Source organism: Oreochromis niloticus, linkage group LG10 (genome assembly GCF_001858045.2).
Source record: "Oreochromis niloticus isolate F11D_XX linkage group LG10, O_niloticus_UMD_NMBU, whole genome shotgun sequence".
Taxonomy (NCBI): Eukaryota; Metazoa; Chordata; class Actinopteri; order Cichliformes; family Cichlidae; genus Oreochromis; species Oreochromis niloticus.
In genome coordinates this window covers 32,325,062-32,338,740 of record NC_031975.2, presented here as the reverse complement: position 1 = coordinate 32,338,740, position 13,679 = coordinate 32,325,062, and the positions used below count along the sequence as shown (strand labels likewise).

Genomic DNA, 13,679 nt, shown 5'->3' with positions numbered 1-13,679 from the left:
TCAGATTCCTTTTATAGTTTGCAGTGGAATTTGTTAAACCGTTGCTTAATGTGACAGAAGTACACGTCACTCTTTACTAACACATTTGTAGATGAGTTTATTGCTGAACCACACAGCTAGCAGTCTCACTCACTCTTTAGGTTTTTGAAGTTTTGTGTGTGATGGTTTAGTCGATCAAACATTACCCTTTTCTCCCCAGTATCACAACAGTCTGACTCCCAAAGTACGGCTCAGTAAAAACCCATGATTCTAAAGCCAGAACAGAAAGATACAGTTGGAAGATGCATGATTGCGTTTTTATGATGCATAGTAAAACTACCCCCTCTTCTTCTCTGTGTTGTTGTTCTTGTGTGTGTGTGTGTGTGTGTGTGTGTGTGTGTGTGTGTGTGTGTGTGTGTGTGTGTGTGTGTGCCTTAGAAGTCAAATAATACATTAGCCGTACTTAAAAAAAACAAACATTTGAATTTCATTTAGAACTGAGATTCTAAGTTGTAAGCAGAAATCTTATGCTCAGCCACAAACATGTTTCCCCACATTCACAAAGCTGAGGTGTCAAATCCACAACCCCCAACAGATGGTTTGTTACACGCGGGTGTGAAGGGCAAGCTTTACTCACACAGCCTCACACACAGTAGATTTTTAAAGTTTTTGGGTACAGCGGTTTAGCCACAGATGTAACTTCTACTGTTGATAAAGATCACTCCACCTGTTTATTTCTTAAGAAATTAAGCATCTTTATTAAGCTCTTATTTATACATGTCTACACAATAATAGACACCGTGTGCTCTGTGACATTATAGTCTTCTACTGCTGCTTTACATGCTTTACCCATTCCATTCAATTTTCTGCCACTTCTCTGGGTTGGAGTGGCAGAAGTCTAAGCAGAGGTGCTGTAGGGATGTTTAGCTTATTTTAGAGTTTAGACATGTAGGAATGTTTAGTTTGCTTTAGAGTTTAGAAATGTGTTAAGATAGAATGTAGAATTATTGCAGAGACACTGACACTGCCCTCAATATAATAAAGGCCTGATTGTGTCGTGAGCTTAGAAGTAGATTTGTAACTGGATAACTGTGGTCTGGAGGGGAGATGGTATTTATGGCCCCTAGGAAGAGACATACCCACAGTGCTTAACTGATATACTCCCACACCTATATGCATACTCACTCACGTGCATGCATATATCAGGTATGCACACACAGTCACTCACGAGCACTCACATAGACACGCGAGAACGCGCACATGTAGGCATTCACGTGCTCGCACACACACAAGTAAAAGTAGGTAAACATAGCACTTAGTTTATGGCACCTCGTAGAGGGATTAGAAGGGGGGTCACTTATACAAAACTGCATGTAACGGACAAAGGGGTTGAGATCTGCAGAGAAAGTCCGGGGTTCTGTACATCTCCCTTCTAGAAGGTATAATCAATAAGTGTGTATGAATAAAGGTATTGTTACTTGACTACTGAGTCCCGGAGTTCTTTCTGGAAGTCTGACGAATATACGAACCGGGGTGAAACTGCTTTTCGTAACAGTTTTGGTGCCGAAACCCGGGATTCGCTCGAGGCCCAGAGAGGACGAATTGGCAGAGCTGAGATCGTGAAAACGAGGCGAACAGAGAGCCGGCTCAATTATTTATAAGGTAAGCACCACCTGTTTATTTTCGAAGTGTGCATATTGAATAAAGTCTAAATTATCTGTTCGCCAAGTTGAGCGTATCTCAGTGTAATTTCACTCAGTAGTTAAAAGAAACGGTGTTTGATCCGTCTTAGTTAGTAATTAATAGATTCGGTGTTTCATCCGTGGCGGTGTGTGATCCGTCTTAGTTATTAGGAACAAAGTGGCGGTGTTGTGATCCGTCCTCCGTGCGTTAAAGCAGGAAACCTGTGTTACTATTAGTTAGAAAGCGGGGCTGAAAGGCCTCGTCACCGGTGAGGGCCGTGTGTGTCACGGGTTTGGTTACCCCACCTAGTCTCGGACGCGGGGCTAGGACCTGTGAGGGCAGGAGATCCAGGGTGGTGACCTGGGGATTGGTGACTCCTTAAATAACTAAGTCGGGGAGAGGTCCCTGTCATAGTCTGAAGTATGCATAAAACCAGGATCGGTTGCTTTTGCCGGTTAGATTCCGAGCTGAGTTGAACCAGTGCCTGATGCAGAAGGAGGGCTGTGTAGTGTGTTTGAAAGCGCAGTTCTGTGTCTCGTCTGAAGTACGGGAGTCAATTATAGTAACAAAAAGAATTTGTGTCTAAAAGTGTGTTTGTGGTGTGCAGAAATTGCGGCAGGAGGCCGTGTCGCGAATTATTGCAAACTGTGAAGTCAATTGGGGGGTTTAATTTGGTTTTATTTTTTCTGGGGAAGAGAAACTGCGGTATCCAGTCCATGGCGCAGTTTGAATAATTCGTGAGGCAAATGTGGCGCGATCTGACGATTGTGAGCCTAATTGTCCTAGTTTTGTGAGGTGTGAGCGGACGGCACCCGCTCTTGGTGCTGACTGGGGCGTTCTGGATCAGCAGAGGAGGAAGTGTCCCGCAGTGAGTTGTGAAGGGGACTGCGAGAAGTAGGAGGTGTGCGATAGCCAGCCTCAGGGGGCGGACTCATTTGTGGGACGGAGGAGGAGTACCAAGGAGGAGCTCGGAGGGTTCCGAGGAAAACTACAGCGACATCTGGTGGTAAGTAAAGGGAATTTCAGGTGAGTTAAAATAATGACTGATCAACAGGAGATTATTAGAGAAGGAGTGAGGAGTCCAACGGAGGGAGAAATGCAATGGAAAACTGTTGAGAAGCAAAAAGAGAAATTAGGGGAAGCATTGAAGATCACCATGACAGGACATCTAACAGGTAAGAATGGTAAAATACTGGAAATGGGGAAGGAAATAATGAGTGTATGTGATCAAGCTGGAATAAAAGGTGACATGCGATGCTCTCTTGCAAAGGTTTTGTTGGAAGCAGCCAAGGCATCTGAAGAGAAGGAGGAGAAACTCAGGAAAGAGTTGGATGGAGCAAATATCTTGGAGAAGAGGGGAGTTAAGGACCGAATAAAGGAGGAGGAGGAGAAACGAGCCAGGCTGGCTGCATGGGGAATCAGCTGCCAAGGATTGGAGCACTGGATGAGGGAACCTGTGGAAGAGGAAGGTAAGTTGAGACCTGATTGTCTTCCACACCCCCAACCCACGGCTCCTCTTTTTTCGGTATGTCCTCCTCCATATTTTGGTAATTATCCTATGTTGAGCATTAAGGATGGCAGCATGGAGAATGAAGATGGTGTGGTGCTGCGACTAACTGGAGGGCAGGCTGAGTGTGAATATGAGGAGCAGCACCGCCCAAGGCCGCAGCAACAAATGATAACAATAGAACCTGAAAAGACAGAGCCACCTGCTGCTCAGTTCCAGACCCGGGTGGATCATAAAGAGGACGAGGAAGGAGAAGAAGAACGGTCCAGTGCAGCAGGAGCGACAGCTAGGTCTCCTCCGAAATTATCAGCCAGAGAGGCAGAGAGATTGGTGGAGATGCTTTGCAAGCGACTCGAAGAAGAAGAATTGACTGAAAAATTTAAGAAGCAAAAAGGAGTAGCTGAAGGGAAAGCAGACCCGCCTTTGGATGTGAGAAAAAAGGTGCATCTTAAGGTGCACTTACCTAAGGTAAGAGGTGTTGACTCCTGGGATGGATGGATACAGGGCACTCTGGAAGAGGATATAGATGAATGTAGTGTCATTCAGAGTGCAGGAGGGGATGAAGATGACTCAAGAAGACAGCACGCGTTTGGATTTCGAAAAGAGCGAGAGGAGATGGAGGAGCAGTGGCTTCAAAGTGGAGGAATGCGTGGAGAACATCCAATGTTGAGAAGAAGTCAAATGACAGCGGCAGAAAACCCCCAGAAGGGGGTCATGGGACATTCCAATTATGCATTAGAAATGCCCCTAGTGGTCACAGCAGGGGGTGAGAGACGATATAAACCATATGGAGTAGGGGATGTTACAGCCCTAGTGCAGATGCTCCCACCCATCGTTGATGGAGGGGCAGGTTGGCTGAGACAACTTGATAAAGTGACATCAGGCACGCAGCTCGCCCTGGGGGATTTTCGAGCCATAGCTGGCCGCTGTATGACAGTTACTGCACTGGAGGAAATCCAGGTACTGGCAGCTGTCATCACTAGACCAGACTCTACACCTTTTTTTAGAGTGCAGGAGCAGATTGGGAATGCTGTGCGTCAACAATATCCAACCCCAAATGCGGCTGCCATTACAAAGTTGCAATGGAAGCCCGATCAAAACCCTAGAGATTATGTAGAGCAGGTGAAAGAGAAGTGGATGCAGAACACAGGTTACAATCCTTCTGCACGTGGTCTTCACCAGGTGTGGTTTAGAAAGGCAGTATTAGAAGGGATACCAGAACAGGTAAGAGAAAAAATTTTAGATGTCCCTGATTTAGAAGGAGCAGACGCACATCGCTGGGAGAGACATTTGGTGCACTATTTGGATAAATACAAGCAAGGTGAAGATAAGAAAAAAGGGGAGTTGGAGGAGATTCAGGGACAATTGCTTAAGCTGAATTTGGGAGAAGCGAAACAGAAGGTAAGTGAAAAGAAAAAAGAGAACAAATGAACTGATTTATCAAAGGTGATGGTAGCTCAAGGCTGCCCACCTGAGTCTAATAGACCTGAATTTAATCCAAATGTTTATCCAATGAATCCCTGGACACATTATGATGGTTTGCAGAGTCCACCCATGGCCAGCTGGGGAGGTAATGTGTGGGCCGGTAGAGGAAGGGCAAGAGGCCGTGGTGGCTCGGTGAGTGCGAGGGGCGCCTGGGGCTATGGAAGGGGTGCGCCTGGAGCGGGTCGTGGGCCTAGAGGTGTCTGTTGGGTGTGTTATCAGCCTGGGCACTGGGCGAAAGACTGTCCACAGCAGCCACAAATTCAACAGCAAATGGGTCCGCCTCAAGCAGGAAGGGGTGGTCCATTTCACCAGGCTCCAAACCCACACATGATCCCTGGACCAAGACCTCAAATGCCGACCTGGGAGGCCGGCTGGAACAGCCAGGACTGGCAGCAGTGACACACCCCACAGGGAGGCCGGGGAGAGGGGGGAAAGGCAGACCCCTTACTCTCACTGACGGTGAATGGACTGACTCTGCCGTTCCTTGTTGATACGGGAGCTACTTATTCAACCATCCAAGAAGTTCCTGATAACACTAAATTATCTGGGGACGAGGTCAGCGTGGTCGGCTTCTCTGGGGTTTCAATGACATTGCCAGTGACTGTTCCTTTAAAGACTGAAATTGGAAAGCAAGCAGTGGCTCATCCATATGTCATTTCAGCGCAGGTGCCTGTGAACTTGATGGGGCGAGACCTGCTCATCAAACTGGGAGCTGTGATCATGTGTGGGCCTGATGGTTTAACAGTGACTCTGAAGGATGGCACACAGCTTCCATGTGTGGCCACAGGTACGAGAGGACAGTGGCTGCTGTCTGAGGACATTGATCGTACAGCAGAAATCTACTGGGCCCGGCTGACGACCTCTAACGGCATCCTGGCACACTTCCAACTCTGGCGGCCCTGGATCATGGCCCTCGACGTGTATGCTCCACCCATTGACCCATACCACGTGACACTCTTTTATGATCGCGAAAACACTGAGTGGTATGAAGATCTGTTCCATGAATTCCTGGAGGGGAAGGCATGGCAGGTCTCTACCAGAGATATTTATGTTGGACCGCAGGGGGTAGCAGCCCTGGTCCATTTGTCGGAGGAACAAAAGAGCTGGTTCCGAATGGGTGATGAATCTGTGCCTCATGTGTCTCTAGCGGTTCATTCTGGACATCAAGCGAAGGACTTGGGTCCCATGATGCGTGTAGCTTCACGAGCAACTGATTGGCAACTCACACAGATTCCTGATGTTTCCTTCTCCCCAAGTACTAAAACATATAGAATTTCAACATCACACACAGATAACACTATGTTGGAACATCGTCACATTCGTAGGACACATGGCAGGGAACTGACAGATCATCCAGAGGCCGTTAAAGGCCTCTCACAGTTGCCTCATACACTGTGGTCACAGGGGCCTACGGATGTTGGCTTAACCACCTGTTCGCCTGTGACCTTTGAACTTAAATCTGACATTCCAATATGGCGTCCGCAGTACCGACATTCACCACAGGCAGAGGAAGGCATTGCAGAGACTATTGAAGGGCTGTTAAAGGTGGGGGTGTTGGAGCCTTCCACGTCTCAATGGAACACGCCTATTTTGCCAGTGGAAAAGCATGGCACAGGTAAATATCGTATGGCTCATGATCTGCGGGCCATTAATGCTATTTTGAAAACTAAAACTGTGCCAGTTCCTAATCCATTTACTGCATTGACAAATCTCTCCCCAGATCAGCGTTAGTTTACATGCATTGACCTGGCAAATGCCTTCTTTTGTTTACCTTTGCACCACTCTCTGCGTGATGTGTTTTCTTTCTCTTACAGGGGTCAACAGTTAAGGTATACTCGGTTGCCACAGGGATTTGCTCTGTCACCGGGGATTTTTAACCAGGTGTTGAAGCAGACGTTGGAACCGTGTGTGATGCCGGCTGGCTGCACTCTGGTTCAATATGTTGATGACCTCCTGATTGCCGCTCCCACGGCAGACGCTTGCTTTCAGGCCACCATGACCGTGCTCAGGAGACTGGCAGAGGCGGGCTTTAAGTGAGTAAAGACAAATTACAGTTGGTGAGACCACAGGTGACTTTTTTAGGGAGAGAGGTGAAACAGCATATGGTGGGGATGATGGCAGCTCATAGAAGTGCCATTCTCTCCCACCCGCGGCCGGAGACTGTGAAAGAGATGCTTTCCTTTTTAGGTCTCACAGGCTACAGTCGGCAGTACATTCCAGACTATGTGGGCCGCACTAAGCCTTTGCGTGACTTGGTGAAGCAGCATGGAATGAGAGACCTGACTGCTAAGTTGAACTGGACTACTGAAGCTGAACAATGCTTTATTTCTCTGAAACAGGATCTTTCTCGAGCAGTAGATTTAGCTGTGCCAGATTACAACAGGGACTTCTTCTTAGATGTTTCTGAAACAAAAGGGGTGGTGAATGGCGTTTTGTTTCAGAAAAAAGGGGGAGGTAGACAGGTTTTGATGTACATCAGTGTATGCTTAGACAACATGGAGAAAAGGCACCCTACATGTACCCAGCATGTAGCTGGAGTGGCAAAGGCCATCCAGAAAGTAGCACATATAGTTAGAGGACACCCACTGAGAGTGTTAACAACACACAGTGTGGTGGCTTATGTTAACTCACAGGCCTTCACCATGACCCCACTTAGACAACAGAGGCTCAGCAAAGTGCTGGAGGCCCCAAATTTGACTTTTACACATGAAGGGATAAACATGGCAGACCAAATGGGGTCAGGGGAACCGCACGACTGCGCTCAGGCGGTCTGGAAAGAAGAGAAGACAAGACCGGATCTCAAAGCGGAAGCCATGGAAGGAGCAGAGGATCTCTTCACAGATGGCTGCTGCTTTAGGGACGAGAAGGAGGGGCTCAAGGCAGGCTATGCAGTGGTAAGTAAGAGAGGGGAGCAGCTGGAGGTGATCAAAGCAGCAAAGTTGGAAGGGCAGCAGTCAGCGCAGAGAGCAGAGGTGATTGCACTGATTGAAGCCCTTAAATATGCTCAAGGAAGGAAGATAAACATTTACACTGATTCAGCCTATGCCTTTGGAGCCGCACATGTGGAGCTGGGTCAGTGGAGGAGAGCTGGATTCCTCACTACCAATCAACAACCAATCAAACATGAGAAGGAGATGAGGGCGCTGGAAGAGGCGCTGGAAGGACCCCTGGAGGTGGCAATAATAAAGTGCAAGGGACACGACGATTCGGCCACCTGGGTTGCTCGAGGTAATCGAGCAGCAGATGAAGCAGCCAAAAAGGTGGTTGGTTACACAGGGATCAGACAAATGGTAAGTATGGCAATAGATTGGGAAGAAAATCCAGGGCTGGAACGCGAAGAGATCATAAAAGAACAGGAGAAGGCCTCTCCAGAAGAAAAGTCACTCTGGAAGGAGAGAGGAGCCATAAAGGTAAGCAACATCTGGAGGGGGCCAGATGGAAGACCAGTGTTGACGGCAGATATGGCAGAGAAAAAGATCAGAGAAGCTCATGGCCTTGGGCATGTGGGTGTGGCCCAGATGGAGAGGAATCTCTGTCATTGGTGGCACCCATTCCTGAAGGACATGTTGAGGGAGCATGTGCGAACCTGCCTTATCTGTGGCCAACACAATCCTAAACCCACAGTGAAACCAGAGATGGGTAAGTTTCCCCTGGTCCAGAGGCCGGGGCAGGAAATAGTGATTGATTACACAGACATGGTGACACCAGCGAGGGGCTTCAGATACCTGCTGGTATGTGTGGATAGTTTGACAGGGTGGCCAGAGGCGTGGCCAGCCCGGAGAGAAGACAGCACAACAGTCATTAAGTGTTTGATAAATCATTACATTCCCTGGCATGGATTCCCAGAGAGAATCAGATCAGATAATGGGACGCATTTTAAGAATAAACATTTGCAGGAAGTGGAATCCATGCTAGGGTTGCAACACAGGTTTGGGACCGTTTATCATCCACAGTCTCAAGGTAAGGTTGAGCGAATGAATCAAAACTTAAAAAATAAATTGGCTAAGATCTGTGCACAGACCAAAATGGATTGGGTTGAGGCGTTACCAATAGCGCTCATGAGCATTAGATGCTCAGTAAATCAGTCTACCGGGTTCACTCCTTATGAGCTGTTCACCGGGAGACAATTTCCTGGACCCACTGCAGGGGTGCCAGCGTTAAGACAAGAAATGCATACATTTGAACATTTAAAGCAGTTTAAAGCACTAAAAGCTCTTGTCTTAAGTTTTACATCACAGGTGACTGCGGGCCAAGGACAGGAGCAGACGGTGCCAGAGGCGAAGTGGGTGTGGCTGAAAGTTTACAAACGGAAGTGGAACGAGCCCAGGTGGACAGGTCCATTTGAGGTGGGGACCAGGACCTCACACGCAGTTCAGCTGAAGGGGAAAGGTGAAACCTGGTACCACTGGAGCCAGTGTGCTGTAGCTGAAGAGCCTAAGCGGTCGGAGAGGCTCTTGGCAAAAGAGAAGAGGGGGAACTCGGTTGAGACCCCTCACATGGATCCCAGCCCAGGGACAGAATAAATCCCTGATCCATGCAACGACTGAAGGGTAGTCTACCCCAGAAGTCGAAGAAAGAAGAGCAACAGAGGATCGCATAACCCAGAAGATAAAGGTGGTTTTATAAAATAAGTGAAAAGTGAAAACTATATTGGATAAAGAGGGATAAGATAAGGAAAAAACCAAAACAAAACAAGATGGGGTTATGGGGAAATTGGAAAGAAATGGTAGTGTTAGGAGTGATGGCTGTTGTTATTGTAACTGTGATTTTTCTTTTAAGTGAATTGCCCAGAGACAGACCTGAATCCACTCTGGCGACTCCACCATCACAGGCCACGGCGAAGCGAACCAAACGCAGTGAAACAGGTAAATCAGATGAGTGTTTGGATTATTATGGCGGTATAGAGTTGGACTACATTAAAGGGTCCACTACCTCGTATACATTCGACCTTTGTGCTGTCATTAAATGTAAAGGCTTAAACAGTTCATGGCGGGGATATGATGTCTGGGTAGGTTACAATCCAATGGTAGATATAGAGTGTAATAATCAGAAGCTTGGCTACCCCTATCACACTTATTGGAAGGGCCCGTGTGACTACTGGTCTACCATAGTGGAGTATTCTGGCACGTGGCGCCCGTACAAGGACACCACGTGGCAGAAGCTTGGGTTTCAGCGGGACTTCTCAGCTGGGCAGAACCCGTTGACCCTCTCACTGAATCGTTGGTATGACACTGTGTGGCCCGCCCGATCTGTGGTGTATTTATTTATAGGGACAGATATCTCAGGGAAGGATCCATACGGTTTGGTTAAAATTAATTTTAGAGATTTTGCACACGGTGTGGCTGAAATAACTGTATCAACACCTCCCCCACCATTGCCACTTTCTGAATCGGGCCCACAAATAATCGAGGTAGATTATACAAGACTAAAACGTGCAAGACTAAAAGTGCTTGCTCATAGGGGGTCATATGATTGTTGGGTTTTTCTCTGTATTTATTATTGTGCTATCTACTGTACAATATAAAGCGCCTTGAGGCGACTTTTGTTGTGATTTGGCGCTATATAAATAAAATTGAATTGAATTGAATTGAATTAAAACCTAAACAGCTCATTTCAATGGCTACTGGCTATCGTGAAAGCAATTTATGGCTAGACTGGCTTATCCAAAATGCTAGGGAACAGAATGTTTCAGATTGTGTGGCGTGCGCAGCTGCCCGCCCACATCTTTTCACAGAACCAGCTCCTTTATATCCCGAAGACCAGTGGGGATTTGAGTGCATGCTCAGACTCACTAGAGAAGCGGTTTCTGAAGGTAATTGTACTACATTAGCAAGTTTGTTTCCACCAATAGGTAATGATACTGTACTTGGTCCCTTCACGCCAAGAAGAGCCAACTACACGTGTTTTAACTTTACTGTATCTTTCCCTGACAGACATGAGCATGAGGCCGGGGAGATTAACGCTGATTGGTGCACTGTGACGTACCTGGCCAGAGGAAAGTTATCAAGAGACACCGGCACCGAAATAGGCCTGTGGGCACGTGCTGGTTTGTATTATTATTGTGGTGGGTATAGATTGTATGTTAGAATTCCTAGTGGGACTTCTGGTCTCTGTGCCATGGTACGTTTAGGTGCACCTCTTGTTTTAGTAGGAGAAAAGGGGGTGCGGCTGGCTAAGCCCGGCACCGCTCAATTGACAGCCAGGCGGAGACGTCATGTGTTGGCCAAACGGTCACCAGGATCGTTTGACCTTACAATAGGATCACCAACATATATAGATGCTATTGGAGTGCCTAGGGGTGTGCCTAATGAATTTAAGTTAGCGGACCAAATTGCTGGAGGATTTGAAAATCTCCCAATAGTTTCTGCATTCTTTCCAGTAACTCCAAATAAGAATGTGGATCGTATTAATTATGTGTACTATAATGTCCTGAGACTGGCGAACCTTACCAGGGACGCGGTTGAAGGGCTTGCTGAACAGTTGGGTCCAACATGGCACACAATGGCAGTACAAAATCAGATGGCGTTAGACATGTTGTTGGGAGAAAAAGGGGGCGTTTGCGCGATGTTTGGGGATATGTGTTGCACCTTTATTCCAAATAACACAGCTCCGGATGGCTCTGTGACCCGAGCGCTGGAAGGCCTGAGGACGTTGTCCATTACAATGCATGAGCATTCAGGAGTGGATAACTCGCTGGAAGAGTGGATGACCTCTGTCTTTGGGCAATGGAAAGGTTTTATTATGTCAATTATGGTTTCTTTGTCTGTTTTTATTGCAATATTAGTGACGTGTGGGTGTTGTTGTGTGCCTTGTATCAGAGCTTTGCTTGTAAGACTCATCAATCGTGCTGTGGGAGAATCTGATACAAAGGCAGACACCATGTTGCCACTTTTGGGAAATGGGGAGTCACAGTATGAAAACATTATGGTGAAAGATTTAGTTTAGTTTTATCTGCCGTAGGGCAGATAATAAAGGGGGTTTGTAGGGATGTTTAGCTTATTTTAGAGTTTAGACATGTAGGAATGTTTAGTTTGCTTTAGAGTTTAGAAATGTGTTAAGATAGAATGTAGAATTATTGCAGAGACACTGACACTGCCCTCAATATAATAAAGGCCTGATTGTGTCGTGAGCTTAGAAGTAGATTTGTAACTGGATAACTGTGGTCTGGAGGGGAGATGGTATTTATGGCCCCTAGGAAGAGACATACCCACAGTGCTTAACTGATATACTCCCACACCTATATGCATACTCACTCACGTGCATGCATATATCAGGTATGCACACACAGTCACTCACGAGCACTCACATAGACACGCGGGAACGCGCACATGTAGGCATTCACGTGCTCGCACACACACAAGTAAAAGTAGGTAAACATAGCACTTAGTTTATGGCACCTCGTAGAGGGATTAGAAGGGGGGTCACTTATACAAAACTGCATGTAACGGATAAAGGGGTTGAGATCTGCAGAGAAAGTCCGGGGTTCTGTACATCTCCCTTCTAGAAGGTATAATCAATAAGTGTGTATGAATAAAGGTATTGTTACTTGACTACTGAGTCCCGGAGTTCTTTCTGGAAGTCTGACGAATATACGAACCGGGGTGAAACTGCTTTTCGTAACAGTGCCCATATCTTTCTATGCTTTATTTCCAACTCCAGCTCCTCCAGGAGAACACTGAGATGTTCCTAAGCCAACCAAGAGCTACAATCTTTCCAAACCCCTCACCTAGGTGGTGCCCAAGAGGCATGCTTGTCAGATATCAGACTGAAACTAGCACCACTGAATGAACAATGGGCTGTGGACAAATTTTTGGCACAGCGTGTTTTGGGATTTAAAAGCCACAAAGTCTCAGTGTTTAGAAAAAATGTGTCTCAGGTGCTCCGATGCTCCTGACACATATGGGATCACTACAGGTTTTCGCTTAGGCAGCAGTTGTCCTTCTCTCCTGGATCGGCTGGAGCCTTTAGGAGCCTTCCCAGCTTTGACAAATGTCCACCCGTAAGGGTGACTTTATGTGTTTAGTTACTTAAGTGTAAGTACTGTGGAAAGTTTTACCTTACATACACAGATCTGACAGTACAGCTTCTGAGGTAACTGTTTACAAGATGTTATATTCTATCCAAAGGTTCTTTGCAATTTTACATTGATAAACATTATCCTTAACATATTTGGCCCACATAAAGTACTATGGCCATCACACTGTCATTTAGAATTGTTTAAATAACTCGTGTCTTAAGTCCTTCCATCACACAGAAAATAAAAAAACACATGGTTCACTTTTATGATAGATAGATAGATAGATAGATACTTTATTAATCCCCAAGGGGAAATTCAAGGTTCCAGCAGCTTAAGAACACCACACACACAGCATTCACTACAATGTACCAGGATGATACACAACAATCAATTATATCACAAAATGTTAGAAATATAAGTCGTTCATAACAACCTGAAAGGTTGGGAGATTAAAATGCAAACCAATGGAAGCAGCAGTAGAAGACTATAATGTCACAGAGCACACGGTGTCTATTATTGTGTAAACATGTATAAATAAGAGCTTAATAAAGATGCTTAATTTCTTAAGAAATAAACAGGTGGAGTGATCTTTATCAACAGTAGAAGTTACATCTGTGGCTAAACCGCTGTACCCAAAAACTTTAAAAATCTACTGTGTGTGAGGCTGTGTGAGTAAAGCTTGCCCTTCACACCCGCGTGTAACAAACCATCTGTTGGGGGTTGTGGATTTGACACCTCAGCATTGTGAAAGTGGGGAAACATGTTTGTGGCTGAGCATAAGATTTCTGCTTACAACTTAGAATCTCAGCTCTAAATGAAATTCAGATGTTTGTTTTTTTAAGTACGGCTAATGTATTATTTGACTTCTAAGGCACACACACACACACACACACACACACACACACACACACACACACACACACACACATACACACACACACACACACACACACACACACACAAGAACAAGAACAACCCAGAGAAGAATAGAATAGAATGCCTTTATTG

General features: G+C 46.2%; 1 protein-coding gene across 1 annotated transcript; it reads left to right on the top strand.

The window, feature by feature from the left end:
• The first annotated feature begins 4,598 nt into the window (after positions 1-4,598).
• On the top strand, positions 4,599-6,681 carry LOC109203777 (uncharacterized). The gene is made up of 2 exons (XM_019363489.2): positions 4,599-6,269; positions 6,469-6,681. Exons 1-2 carry the CDS (start codon positions 5,240-5,242, stop codon positions 6,480-6,482), a joined length of 1,044 nt encoding a protein of 347 aa, XP_019219034.1. The 5' UTR covers positions 4,599-5,239; the 3' UTR covers positions 6,483-6,681.
• The last annotated feature ends 6,998 nt before the right edge of the window (positions 6,682-13,679 follow it).